Source organism: Pollachius pollachius (genome assembly GCF_949987615.1).
Source record: "Pollachius pollachius genome assembly, chromosome: 12".
NCBI lineage: Eukaryota > Metazoa > Chordata > Actinopteri > Gadiformes > Gadidae > Pollachius > Pollachius pollachius.
In genome coordinates, this window is record NC_136945.1 from 21,565,761 (window position 1) to 21,578,885 (window position 13,125).

General features: G+C 47.1%; 1 protein-coding gene across 1 annotated transcript in view; it reads right to left on the reverse strand.

The window, feature by feature from the left end:
* Positions 1 to 13,125, reverse strand: part of grm7 (glutamate metabotropic receptor 7) — a gene marked incomplete at both ends in the record, with an annotated part of 188,799 nt that overhangs the window by 72,652 nt on the left and 103,022 nt on the right. Inside the window, one exon of the mRNA XM_079747220.1 lies at positions 2,772 to 2,909. Within this exon, the coding sequence (XP_079603346.1) occupies positions 2,772 to 2,909 (138 nt within the window). The remainder of the gene's footprint in view (positions 1 to 2,771; positions 2,910 to 13,125) is intronic.

Genomic DNA, 13,125 nt, shown 5'->3' on the forward strand with positions numbered 1-13,125 from the left:
TTCAAGGCACAGAGAGAGAGAGAACCCTGCCTTCTCTCCAGTGGGGAGAAGTTCTTCAAGGCACAGAGAGAGAGAGAGAACCCTGCCTTCTCTCCAGTGGGGAGAAGTTCTTCAAGGCACAGAGAGAGAGAGAACCCTGCCTTCTCTCCAGTGGGGAGAAGTTCTTCAAGGCACAGAGAGAGAGAGAACCCTGCCTTCTCTCCAGTGGGGAGAAGTTCTTCAAGGCACAGAGAGAGAGAGAACCCTGCCTTCTCTCCAGTGGGGAGAAGTTCTTCAAGGCACAGAGAGAGAGAGAACCCTGCCTTCTCTCCAGTGGGGAGAAGTTCTTCAAGGCACAGAGAGAGAGAGAACCCTGCCTTCTCTCCAGTGGGGAGAAGTTCTTCAAGGCACAGAGAGAGAGAGAACCCTGCCTTCTCTCCAGTGGGGAGAAGTTCTTCAAGGCACAGAGAGAGAGAGAACCCTGCCTTCTCTCCAGTGGGGAGAAGTTCTTCAAGGCACAGAGAGAGAGAGAACCCTGCCTTCTCTCCAGTGGGGAGAAGTTCTTCAAGGCACAGAGAGAGAGAGAACCCTGCCTTCTCTCCAGTGGGGAGAAGTTCTTCAAGGCACAGAGAGAGAGAGAACCCTGCCTTCTCTCCAGTGGGGAGAAGTTCTTCAAGGCACAGAGAGAGAGAGAACCCTGCCTTCTCTCCAGTGGGGAGAAGTTCTTCAAGGCACAGAGAGAGAGAGAACCCTGCCTTCTCTCCAGTGGGGAGAAGTTCTTCAAGGCACAGAGAGAGAGAGAACCCTGCCTTCTCTCCAGTGGGGAGAAGTTCTTCAAGGCACAGAGAGAGAGAGAACCCTGCCTTCTCTCCAGTGGGGAGAAGTTCTTCAAGGCACAGAGAGAGAGAGAACCCTGCCTTCTCTCCAGTGGGGAGAAGTTCTTCAAGGCACAGAGAGAGAGAGAACCCTGCCTTCTCTCCAGTGGGGAGAAGTTCTTCAAGGCACAGAGAGAGAGAGAACCCTGCCTTCTCTCCAGTGGGGAGAAGTTCTTCAAGGCACAGAGAGAGAGAGAACCCTGCCTTCTCTCCAGTGGGGAGAAGTTCTTCAAGGCACAGAGAGAGAGAGAACCCTGCCTTCTCTCCAGTGGGGAGAAGTTCTTCAAGGCACAGAGAGAGAGAGAACCCTGCCTTCTCTCCAGTGGGGAGAAGTTCTTCAAGGCACAGAGAGAGAGAGAACCCTGCCTTCTCTCCAGTGGGGAGAAGTTCTTCAAGGCACAGAGAGAGAGAGAACCCTGCCTTCTCTCCAGTGGGGAGAAGTTCTTCAAGGCACAGAGAGAGAGAGAACCCTGCCTTCTCTCCAGTGGGGAGAAGTTCTTCAAGGCACAGAGAGAGAGAGAACCCTGCCTTCTCTCCAGTGGGGAGAAGTTCTTCAAGGCACAGAGAGAGAGAGAACCCTGCCTTCTCTCCAGTGGGGAGAAGTTCTTCAAGGCACAGAGAGAGAGAGAACCCTGCCTTCTCTCCAGTGGGGAGAAGTTCTTCAAGGCACAGAGAGAGAGAGAACCCTGCCTTCTCTCCAGTGGGGAGAAGTTCTTCAAGGCACAGAGAGAGAGAGAACCCTGCCTTCTCTCCAGTGGGGAGAAGTTCTTCAAGGCACAGAGAGAGAGAGAACCCTGCCTTCTCTCCAGTGGGGAGAAGTTCTTCAAGGCACAGAGAGAGAGAGAACCCTGCCTTCTCTCCAGTGGGGAGAAGTTCTTCAAGGCACAGAGAGAGAAAGAACCCTAGCTTCTCTCTGGCGTGGAGGAAAAGTTCTTCAGGGCAGAGAGAGAGAGAGAGAACCCTGCATGCCGTCTCTCCGGGGCGGGAGGGGAGTGGGCGAAGGAAGGAGGAAGGAATAAAACATGAAACTACAGTTACAGGAGATGGAGATGGAGGACGTAAATGATTCAGCCCAGGGTAATTTCGAGGCCATTATGTAAATGTTGGTAAAAATGTGAATACCTTTACAGATCGTTACCGGGACATTTATTGGGGGAATTAAAAAGATGGATTGGGGATGTGGGGAAGAAGAGATTTAAATACTAGGAAAGGTATGAAATGGAGGGGAAAGCACACTGAGATAGAAAGTGTTCAGAGAAGAGGTCCATTCAGACTAACCGCTCTCTGTGCATTGCTGATTTCAGACGGCAGAGATCTGTGGGTTTCTATTGATCACTGCAGACGCAGCCCTCCTCACATTCACTCTCTGCCAGCACGGAAGAACTGCAGGAGCAAACGCTTTGAACGGGAAAATGGCAGATGAGGAGACTTATGTTTTGTGAACGTAAACGAAGAGCCGCGTGATGTGCACGGGCCTGCTGTCAGTATACGTTACCTAGCAACCGCGCGCTAGCTCATCAGGGAAACCCTACCCTGCTGTCTGTCTGGTGGATACCGCCATGCGGCGATCTTCATCACTTCCGATGCACTTGTGGCTGTGACCGGTCAACTCTCTGACATTTCAGGTGCAGTGATGTGGATCCATTTCATTGAACGTGTGTGTGTGTGTGTGTGTGTGTGTAAGCACAAGCATTCACACCCAGAAATACACACATGCAAGCACACACCAACATGTCCACACACGTGCCCCCCCCTCCGCAACGCACACACGCACACACACACACACACGCATGTACACACACACACAAACATGCACACGCTTAAACACATGCACAAATGCACAAATTCACAAATGCACACACACACACACACACGCACACACACGCACGCGCACACACACACACACACAGGGCTTACCGGTACACTTTCGGCTGCTCTCGTCCCTCTTGGAGGAGCTCATGAGCTTGCAGTTGAAGTTCTCCTCCCAGTACTCAGCAAACCAAACGTTCCTCCGGTTGTTTTCCAGAGTGCGGGACATGAAGTACGCATCGAACCCTGAGGAGCACACACACACAAACACACACATACTGGTCAGCAACTTGGACGCCAACACACCAATTAGATCGCCCTCGAAAGACGGACTTGGAGGAGATGTTTTCTCCTGTGATACGATACATTTCCAAGGGAAAAGGAGGGATCATTTTGATAGACCTACCCGGGATATAGCCCTACCCTAACCCTTACCCAACGCAGGCTCTCGTCAGTGTACATCTGTGATCTACACACACAGCCCAGCTGTGGGTCAAAGGTTTTTATTGATGTGGAATGCCCGTGAAGACATTGACATGAATGATAGATGACAACAAGAATGCAAACATCAAACACAATAAATTAACCCGACCGGAAAAACATGCCCACGCAGCAATGAATGACATGTTGATGCATTTATTATTTATGTAATATCGGTGACATGGATTTGACCTTGGGTTCACTGTAGCTTTGACATGATGCACGTTGCTGTGGCTCAACACACATCAAGTCAAACCAATCAACACGTGATGCACTGTCCATACAACCATCACCAACATCTACATAACAGATGTATCGTAAGCACACACACGCCCACACACGCACACGCAGAGACACACTAACACGCGCAGACACACACACACACACACACACACACATACCCGGACGAATGGACGCACGCACACACACATGCACACACATAACCGCACAAACACACAAGCGCGCACACACACACACACACAGACACACACACACACGTTAGTTTCGACATAACGCACGTTGCTGTCATATTGAAAGGTGGCTCAACACGCGCCGAGTCATCACTATCGTTACGCGACTCTAGCTCACGGTCCGTGCCATCACCAACATTCGCCGGCCGGCGGTCGTCCACTCTTAAGGTCGCCGTCCGTTATCTCTCGACACTGAGCCCCCGTTCTCCTTCATAAGCCGCTCGTCCCGTTTCTGACAGCCCCATCCCCCGTCCTTCACAGCCATCCACTCTGACTGCTGAGCCCAAATGAACTGCCTATTAAAGAGCTCACTCCTCGCAGAAGCTCCATTCATAATTCCCTCCCGTCGCCCCTCGAGTGCCATCTCCTGGGTGATGGACGCCGTCTCTCGCTGTCACCCCCAGTGGTGAGACGTGTCCTTGACGCTCGCTGATTATGCCACATGTCTTGATGTACTTTAATAATTCCTGACAGCTTTAAATTAGGATCTCGACCTCTATGAGTTTGAGATGCCGGCCGGGCGATGACGCAGCACTCATCTCGCTCGAGAGGAGCACCAAAGGGATTTGAGAACGTGTGTGTGTGTGTGTGTGTGTGTGTGAGTGTCGGTTTGAATGTGTTAAGTGTGTGTGTGAGGGAGAGTTTGAATGTTTGTGTGTGTTTGTGTGTGTCTGAATGTGTGAAGTGTGTGTGGAGGTGGTGTGTGTGTGTGTCTGTGTGTGTGTGTGTGTGTGTGCGTGCGTGTGTGTACTATAGGGAGAATGAATGTGTGTGAGTGTGAATACGTGTGAGTGTTACTGAATAAGTTAGAATGTGTTGGAATGTGTGTCTGTGTGAGTATATGTGAAAATATGTGGGTGTGAATGTGTGTGTGTGTGTGTGTGTGTGTATGTGTTTATTTGTGTGAATGTGTGTGTGCGTCTGTGTGTGTGTGTGTGTTTGTGTGTGTGTGTGTGTGTGAGAGAGTGTGTGCATGTTCGTGGGTGCGTCACCGTGCGTACAGGCTTTCATATGTGCGTGTTATTAAAGGGCGATTGAAGTCAGACATTAAAGAGACATGAAATAATCGATGACAGTCTGTCAGGATCCCGTAAGAGAGCCGTCGTCAGAGAGAGACGTCTCTACTGGGAAACTGGGTGACGGCCTCTAACAGAGCCGCGCTAGCACATCCTGAAATAGGCTCTTCTGCCCTCATTCAGCCCTGCCCTCTGATTGGCTGGAGCGTTCCATAGCCCATTCCACACTAGTAGATGTATGAGTTTGGTTCTTCCTGGCACTTGAAATACTCACTTATTGTACGTCGCGTTTAGTTATAGTTCTTAGTTGTGTAGCATCTTACCCTAGCTGCCTTTGTTGTATACGGGGAATGGGTTAACCTAGTGATTGTTAGTGCTTTGCACTAGTTCATATGTTTCTATGAACATCCTTACTGTACAAACAGCGACACATTGATTCTCCTTCTTCTGACAAATTTACTTATGTAAGTCGATTTGGATAAAAGTGACTTATTTATGACTAAATGGCCTAAATGTAAATGTGAGTTCAAAGTCTCAGGGGCCATCATTGTGAAGATGAACGTTAATGTGTTACACAATCAATTAGGTGTGACAATTAGTAACCAACCAGTGCAATAAACTTCTGATGAACTAATCAATCAATCACTCAGAGCAGGTTTTTCTTTTAATATTTGTTGGTCGAACCTATTAAAGAGGTAGAAGAAAGAAAAACAATAAAACAGTATGCCTCACTCCCAGAGTGTCTTCTTGTAATAGTGTGTGTTGTCTCTTGATTATTTAGTGTCTCTGTGTAATAGTATGTGTTGTGTCTGTCTCACAACATACATCTGTTTACATGTTATATTGTGTATTGTCTTGTCTCTTTGTAATACTGTGCGTTGTGCTACTCTTTGTAATAATGTGTGTCATGCATCTCTTTGTAATATTGTGTGTTTGCTTCTCTTTTTAATTTTCTGTGTTGTGCTTCTCTTTTAAATATTATGTGTTTTGCATCCCTTTTGTAATATTGTGTGTTGTGCTTCTCTTTGTCATATTGTGCGTTGTGGTATTCTTTGTAATATTGTGTGTTGTGCTTCTCTTTGTGATTTAGTGTGCGTAGTGATTCTCTTTGTAATATTGTGTGTTGTGCTTCTCTTTTTAATATTGTGCATTGTGCTCCTCTTTGTAACATTGTGTGTTGTGTTTCTCTTTGTAATATTGTGCATTGGGCTTCTCTTTGTAATATTGTGCGTTGTGCTTCCCTTTGTAAGAACTTGTGTTGTGCTTCTCTTTCTAATATTTTGCGTTGTGATTCTCTTTGTAATACTGTGTGTTGTGCTTCTCTTTGTAATATTGTGCATTGTGCTCCTCTTTGTAACATTGTGTGTTGTGCTTCTCTTTGTAATATTGTGCATCGGGCTTCTCTTTGTAATATTGTGTGTTGTGCTTCCCTTTGCAAGAATTTGTGTTGTGCTTCTCTTTCTAATATTTTGCGTTGTGATTCCCTCTGTAATACTGTGTGTTGTGCTTCCCTTTGTAACATTGACTGTCTCTTTGCAATATTGTGTGTCCCTTTGTAATATAAATCATCCCAGGTGTATAGAGGTCCCGGCCAGGTTTAAATCACCTCTTCTTCAAAGACAGCGGAGACACCAGAGCACAGGGGTCGGTATTCATACAACAAAGGCTTTGGGGAGAACAGAACGTCAACGCTTGTGGAGGTAAAAGATCCGCTTCATGTTTTATATCGCCCAATGGTGCGATTTTCTCTAAAGGGCAGATGAGTCAGTGAGTGAGAAAGTCAGTAAAACCGTCCGCTTATTAAAAAAACAAAACAAATTATTTACAAAAATAGAGAGTATAGAGGAGAGTATAATAAAACAAGTAATTTGAAGTTGTACGGTGAATTGAATAGTAAACTGAATAATAAGTAAGATAAAACAGGATTGATTTATGTGCGGTTTGAGGCATTGTTCCTCAAACCGCATATGTTTCAGTGTGTATGTATGTGTGTGTGTTTATAAATGTGTTTCTGTGTGTGTGTGTGCATGTGTGTGTATGTGTGTGTGTGTTTGTGTGTGTGTGTCTGTCTGTGTTAGTGTGTGTGGTATAAACATTGAAAGCAGTTAGCTAGTTAGTGTGTATATATATATATATATATGTACAGTTTACTGTACATAGTAAGCAGAAGCATCTATAGAGTCGAGCTGTCTGGTGTTCAAAAGCAAAGTGAGAGAATTCATGCCTTCACCAACCACCCAACCCTTTCATCATACATCACCGCACGATACTGACCTGCACCCAATTAACTTTCAGATTCAGATCAAACATCGTTAAACAACGCACGCACGCACGCACGCACACACACACACGCACACACACACACACACACACACACACACACACACACGCACACGCACACACGCACACACACACACGCACACACGCACGCACACACACACACACACACACACGCACACACGCACACACGCACACACACACACACACACACACAGTGCTTCCCTGAAGGAGCGCGGGGGGTGGGGGGGGGGGGGGGGATTCTGCGAACGCACGCTCACACATGAAGAGATGACACCCCCGACCCCCCCCGGGATGTGTTTGATGTTAATATGAGCTTACACCCCCTGTTTGTGGAGGTCCTGCTGTCACATCTGCTGTTCTCGCCGCGCGTCGCCTCCACTCCCAGCCCTGTGCAGCGCCGGCTCGTGTCGGCGTGGGAACGGGAACAGACCATAATAACAACAACGACGCCCACCTCTGAGGCCCCCCTCGCCGCCACACGTTCTGGTGGAGCGGCCCCCCTATTAATACCCTGCCCCGGTTCAGCGTGGTCCCGCGTTCCCCCTGACCCAGATCCACTCATCTCGCCCACTCCCTCCGCCAGCGACCCCGGGGAGAGGAGCGCCAGACGGGGGAGGATGTGTGTAGGATCAGGGGTCCTTTCGCTCCCGATCCGGGGGCGGCCGTGGCCCTGGTTCTGGACCCGGATCAGAGCTGGAGCCGCGTGGTTCTGGGCGGGTTCTGGCAGTTCAGCTCCGTCTGGCTCCACGAGCCGAGTCTGAAATGAAGGTCTCGGTTCCGTCGGTCCCGTCGGTTCCGTCGGCGGCAGGGTTCCCGGGGCGAAAGGCACCAAGGCCTCAGCAGAGACAGAGCCTGTCGGCTCGGATATAGCTCCACGCCTTTGCCCCCCCTTCCGCCCAGGAAGGGGGGCATGAAATGTGCAGAAATGTGCACACGTTGAGATCAAACGCCCTGTACACGTGCGTTATAGCGCCGCCGACTCATTCGGTCAACGATGGTTTCCAGGAACGAACGCTGACCAGAATCTTTGTTCACAAGCTAACGCGGCCGTCCCACTTTCTCCACGGTCGTTCTTGCTTTACTTTGGGGGCAGGAAAGTCTAGTGGTCTTGGGTTTGAGGACCAGACATAAGGTTTTTGGGTCAAACCCCTTATTCGACCCAAAAACCCAGTCTTATTTGCTGACGCCTTTATCCAAAGTGATTTGTGGTGAAGTAAGATACAGGAACAGGTCAAGTTCATGAAGCAACAGGTAAGGGTTAAAATACCTTGGTCTTGGTTGGCTGCAGGCTCAGGTCATGTCATCAGTCACACAACACAGGGCCAGTGTGCCATGCCAGTGGGTGGTCATAGTAAGGTTTTCTGTTTGTGAATAGGTCGAATCGGCTTTGGGAAACCTTTCATAGTCTGGTGTTGGTGTTTGTTGGGGCAGAGTGTGTCCTGAGTTGTGAGGTCAGACCTCCATGAGCAATGCCCACTCGATGGTAACAGGGGAAACACACATCGGGCCAGAGGAATGGTGCTGAGCAACTCACTCGAATGAGTCACCCACGTTCATACAGCGCCGGCGTCGTCATTGATGCAAGCGAACAGCCAGCTCATCGGGAGCAGGTGAGATCGGGCGTTATGTTCGGGGACACCTCACCACTTAGCAAGGAGGAACCGGGGGATGGAACTAACATGCAGACATAAAGGTTTGAGGTGATTCACGTCACACTGGACCTGTTAGTCCGATGAAGGTTAATGTCATGGAGTCCGCTGATGTTTGTTGCTGTTTTATCCATCCTAGCTAATGTGCCGTGACTGTGGTGGCAAATTACTGCAATTATGAACAAGGCTGAAAATATCATCCTTCTATAGAAAATAGGATTCTGGTGAGGTGATGAAAGGCCGCAAGACTACTTTACTTTAGATGAAAAGAATGACAAAATACTGACGACTCAAATAAAAAGGACTATATTTTAAAAAGCAATGTCAACAAATATCATGTTCAATTTTATTCATCACACACATAGCTAGCCAGTAGTGACACGCTTTTTCTACCGACCGGGCTTAATAAAAAGAAAAAAATGTGAATGCAAGGAAACATAAATGAAATTAGTGCAATAAACAAGATAAAGTCCACCAAAACAAACAACAAATCCAGCGATACCAAAGCACCAACCCTAAGTTGCTTTCTCCCGACTCGAACCAAAGGAAAAGCCCCCGGTTTCCGAGAGAGAACCTCAACATCTCTAGCAACGACCGGGGGAAGGGTCACGGTGGGGGCATGTTGACCACGCAGCAGAACACAGAGGTGGCAGCGGGATCAGAGGGGGTTATCCGAGTCAGTGCTTGTCGAGGACATTGAGCGACACGGAGGCAGCGATGAAGTGGCACCTTACCTCTGTGAATCACCGGCAGCCCGCGCTGTGCTTTTCCGGGTCAGATGGGGTGTGTGTGTGTGGTGTGGCTGGGCTTTTGGCAGGGGTGTTCTGTGCTAGTCGTCGTCACGAGGAGGACCGAGGTACAGCTTGGTTCAGGTCGTTTTAACTCTGTGATTATGCTTAGCCGGTTTCTAAGTGAGGCGCTTCTGTTTGTTTTGCACTAGTTTGACTGTTAGTTGTATCGAAAGAGGCTCAATAGATCAAGGTAAATGATTGGTGTTTTGGTAACATTTAGAAAATGGTATGACTTAAGATCAAATGCTGTCATTTTTATATAATTATATTGCCTACTGTCTGTTGTTTTATAAAGGATAGTTAGCTTTTTAACTAGTTCCAAATTTTTCTATTAACTTCATATCTATTACACTTGCAAGTGACGAATAAACATGTGATTCAAACACATCAAACAATATCAAAAACGTTGGTTTATCTTCAGAACCTCGAAAATAGAAACCCATTTTCACATTCATTATAACGCAGCAGCGAATGTGTCTACAAAGATCACCTCTCGCACAACTCCTTAGCCACACAACAAACAGACTGAGGCTAGGAAGGTGTAGACGGGGCAGGCAGCGGAATAATTAGAGGAAGAGAAAGGAGAAGATGAAAATAACCAGGGGCACATATTACCGCGGGTTACGAATACTAATGTGCTACTTCAAACACCGTCCTCCTAACTCCCCACAAAGTCCTCTCTCTTCCGCTGTGCCGCTCCACGGAGAAGTCAGTAAGAGCGCAATCCACCGTACGGTGGCAAGGCTACTCAATAGTCGATCAACACTATTGAACAGACAGGGGAATGTCAGAATGATAGTACACAACATACTGAAGATGCCGCGCCACAGACGGTACACGGTCGTTTTGCGCCTTCTCTTCCTCTCACAGATGGATTATCGATTCCACAGCCATGCCTCAATCTTGTCCTATTTGACCTTCGACCTCAGCAACGCCTACACACGACCCTCAAGCCTTGAAACACTGGTTCCTAATGATGCAATTAATCGACTTCTCTCGCTCTTTCCATCTCGTCCTGTCTGTCTATCTATCCCTCTGCCTCCCTCTCTTTTCATCTCTCCCTCTACCTCCCTTTCAATATCACCCTTTCTATCCTAACTATCTCTCCCTGTCCTTCTGTCGCCCCCATTCCCTTTCTATTGCTCACTTTCTCTCTCTTTATTGCTCCTTTTATCTATCTCTCTCTCTCTTTCTATCGCTTTCTCTCTAGTTTATCTCTCACTCTCTCACTCTAGCTCTCTCTGTTGATCTCTCACCCCTCTCTGCCGCACTCACAACTATAAAGTTGTGAGTGTGGCAGCCATCTTGAGCCGGAGAGGTCACCTCTCTCCTCACGTGACTTCCAGCCTCCAGCCCAGTATGCTGACCTCTTGTTGTAATGGGCTTCTTTCAGCTTTGTGTCTGGTGTCAATGAGGTGACACATTATCAGAGTTAAATATCCATTTCCATGACAGATCATTTAAGGTGCGAGCAGGAGAGAGAGAGAGAGAGAAGAGAGGGGAAATGTGAGCTTGTGTGTGAGATTGTGAAATATGAACAACAACACAAACAGTCAAGACAAGACGGATCAAACTTACTTCTGAAAGTAACTTGACAGAAGATGAGGTGCTGGTTATAACCGATGATACTGACGTTTGAACGTTATAAATAGGAGGAACTTGCCATTAGAATAGACACAAATATATTCATGATTAATGAAATGAAGACCTTTATTCATTTGCGGATGAGTAACTCAGTAATCGGGAGTTACTCAACCGCACGCACACACACACACACACACACACACACACACAAAGACACACACACGCACATACACAACCATACACACACAGGAATTAATACATATATTAGGCATTTTATAGATGAGGCCATAAGTTGTTCAATTCCTTTATGGTCTGAATTTGAATATAGAACAGAGGCAAAGGTAAAGATTTGTCTTCCGGGCTAAATATAAAGGTTATTCATGAATAATAAAACATATCTTCTAAATCAACCATATCTATTCACCCCCATCAAATAAATCTCATGAAATGAATGCATGACTATATATAATCATCTGTGTACTGCCGAATGTGTTCATAGCTGTAGTGGAGGAAGAGCAATCTTCTGATGCTGCGAGAGGGTGCTAGTATGATGACATAGCAGCTCCACTGCGTTGGACTTAAGGCTGTGAGGGCTAAAACCATTCTCCTGAGATCCACCCTCACCCCTAGACCAGACAGTCCATGACTGGTCTCCCCACTGAAGCGGAGCTATCGTGTGCATCTACAGTCTATGAATGCTGATATGCGTCCTGACTGCGAGCGTTTAGCAACAGATGGATCCGCCGGGGCCAAGATGATTTATATCCCGTCATTAGGAACCGAGACACGACGCCAGAGCGCAGCCCCCCCTGTCATTAAGATGCACTAATTGATCAGCGTCAACTTTGTTTTGTTATTTTTAAACGTATTCATTAATTAGGGGAAAACAAACTACCATGACTGGGTGCTTGTTAGCGAGGCGTTCAACGACAGAAGTTTTCGAAACATTTTGAAGACAGACTGAAATGTGGGGCTCGACGGTGGGATGGTTCTGAGTGAGGGAGAGAGGGAGACATGCTCTGGTGGTTCTGCTCGGAAAGCCTTCCAGCACATTCATGGATATTGTGATTATGCTAATTATTCTGGACATTTTGTCAGGATAAACAACATCAATTTACACATTAAAGTTAGGGCTGTCAAAACAGTTCAGCCGGCGAGGATAATTAGCATGCCTCTGGAAAGATAAATAGATGGATTGAAACACAGAGGGATAGATATATAGCTAGATAGATAGACAGACAAACAAACAGAGACATTGACAGCTAGCTAGATAGATTGATGGATATATAGCTAGATAGATAGATGGATAGATAGATAGATAGATAGATAGATAGATAGATAGATAGATAGATAGATAGATAGATAGATAGATAGATAGATAGATAGATAGATAGATAGATAGATAGATAGATAGATAGATAGATAGATAGATAGATGGAGAGATAGAGACAGCTAGACAGAGACAGAAGGATAGAGATGTATGGAGATAGAAGGGAGAGATAGAAAGACCCATAGACAGATATATAACGTGATACAGAGATAGATGGGGATAGATGGAGAGAGAGAGAGACAGATGGATAGAGATATAGAGAGGGATACCGATGGATGGAGATAGAAGGAAGAGATAGAGAGAGAAAGATAGAGAGGGGACAGATAGATAGATAGAGAAAAGATAGCGATAAGGGAGGGAGGCAGGTATATTAAATATCAGAGAGATGTTGTACTTGCTGCCCTGAATCGATTGGACAACACATTCGTATCGAGTGAACCTTTAGACGAGGGAGGGGCGGCGCCTGTGTCCGTATCAGCACAGCTCGTCCCTGGGTCCCAGAGGTCAGTGGAGCTATCTGAGCGTGAGTTGGGCTCCAGGAATAGCTCCTGGTGACGTTCTCAGAGTCACCGTCACCTCCGGGCCACCGGCCCCCAGCTAGACCTCAGCACAAACACTACCTGGGTGGGGGTGTGTGTGTGTGTGTGTGTGTGTGTGTGTGTGTGTGTGTCCGTGCGTGCGTGCGTGTGTGTGTGTGTGTCTGTGTGTGTGTGTGTGTGTGTGATCGTGCATGCATGCTTGCTTGTGTGCGTGTATTGCTGTGTGTCTGTGCGTTATAGTTATTTTGTGCTTTGCTTTTTTTGTGTATTATATGGGGTGTGTGCCTTTCTGTGTGTGCAAA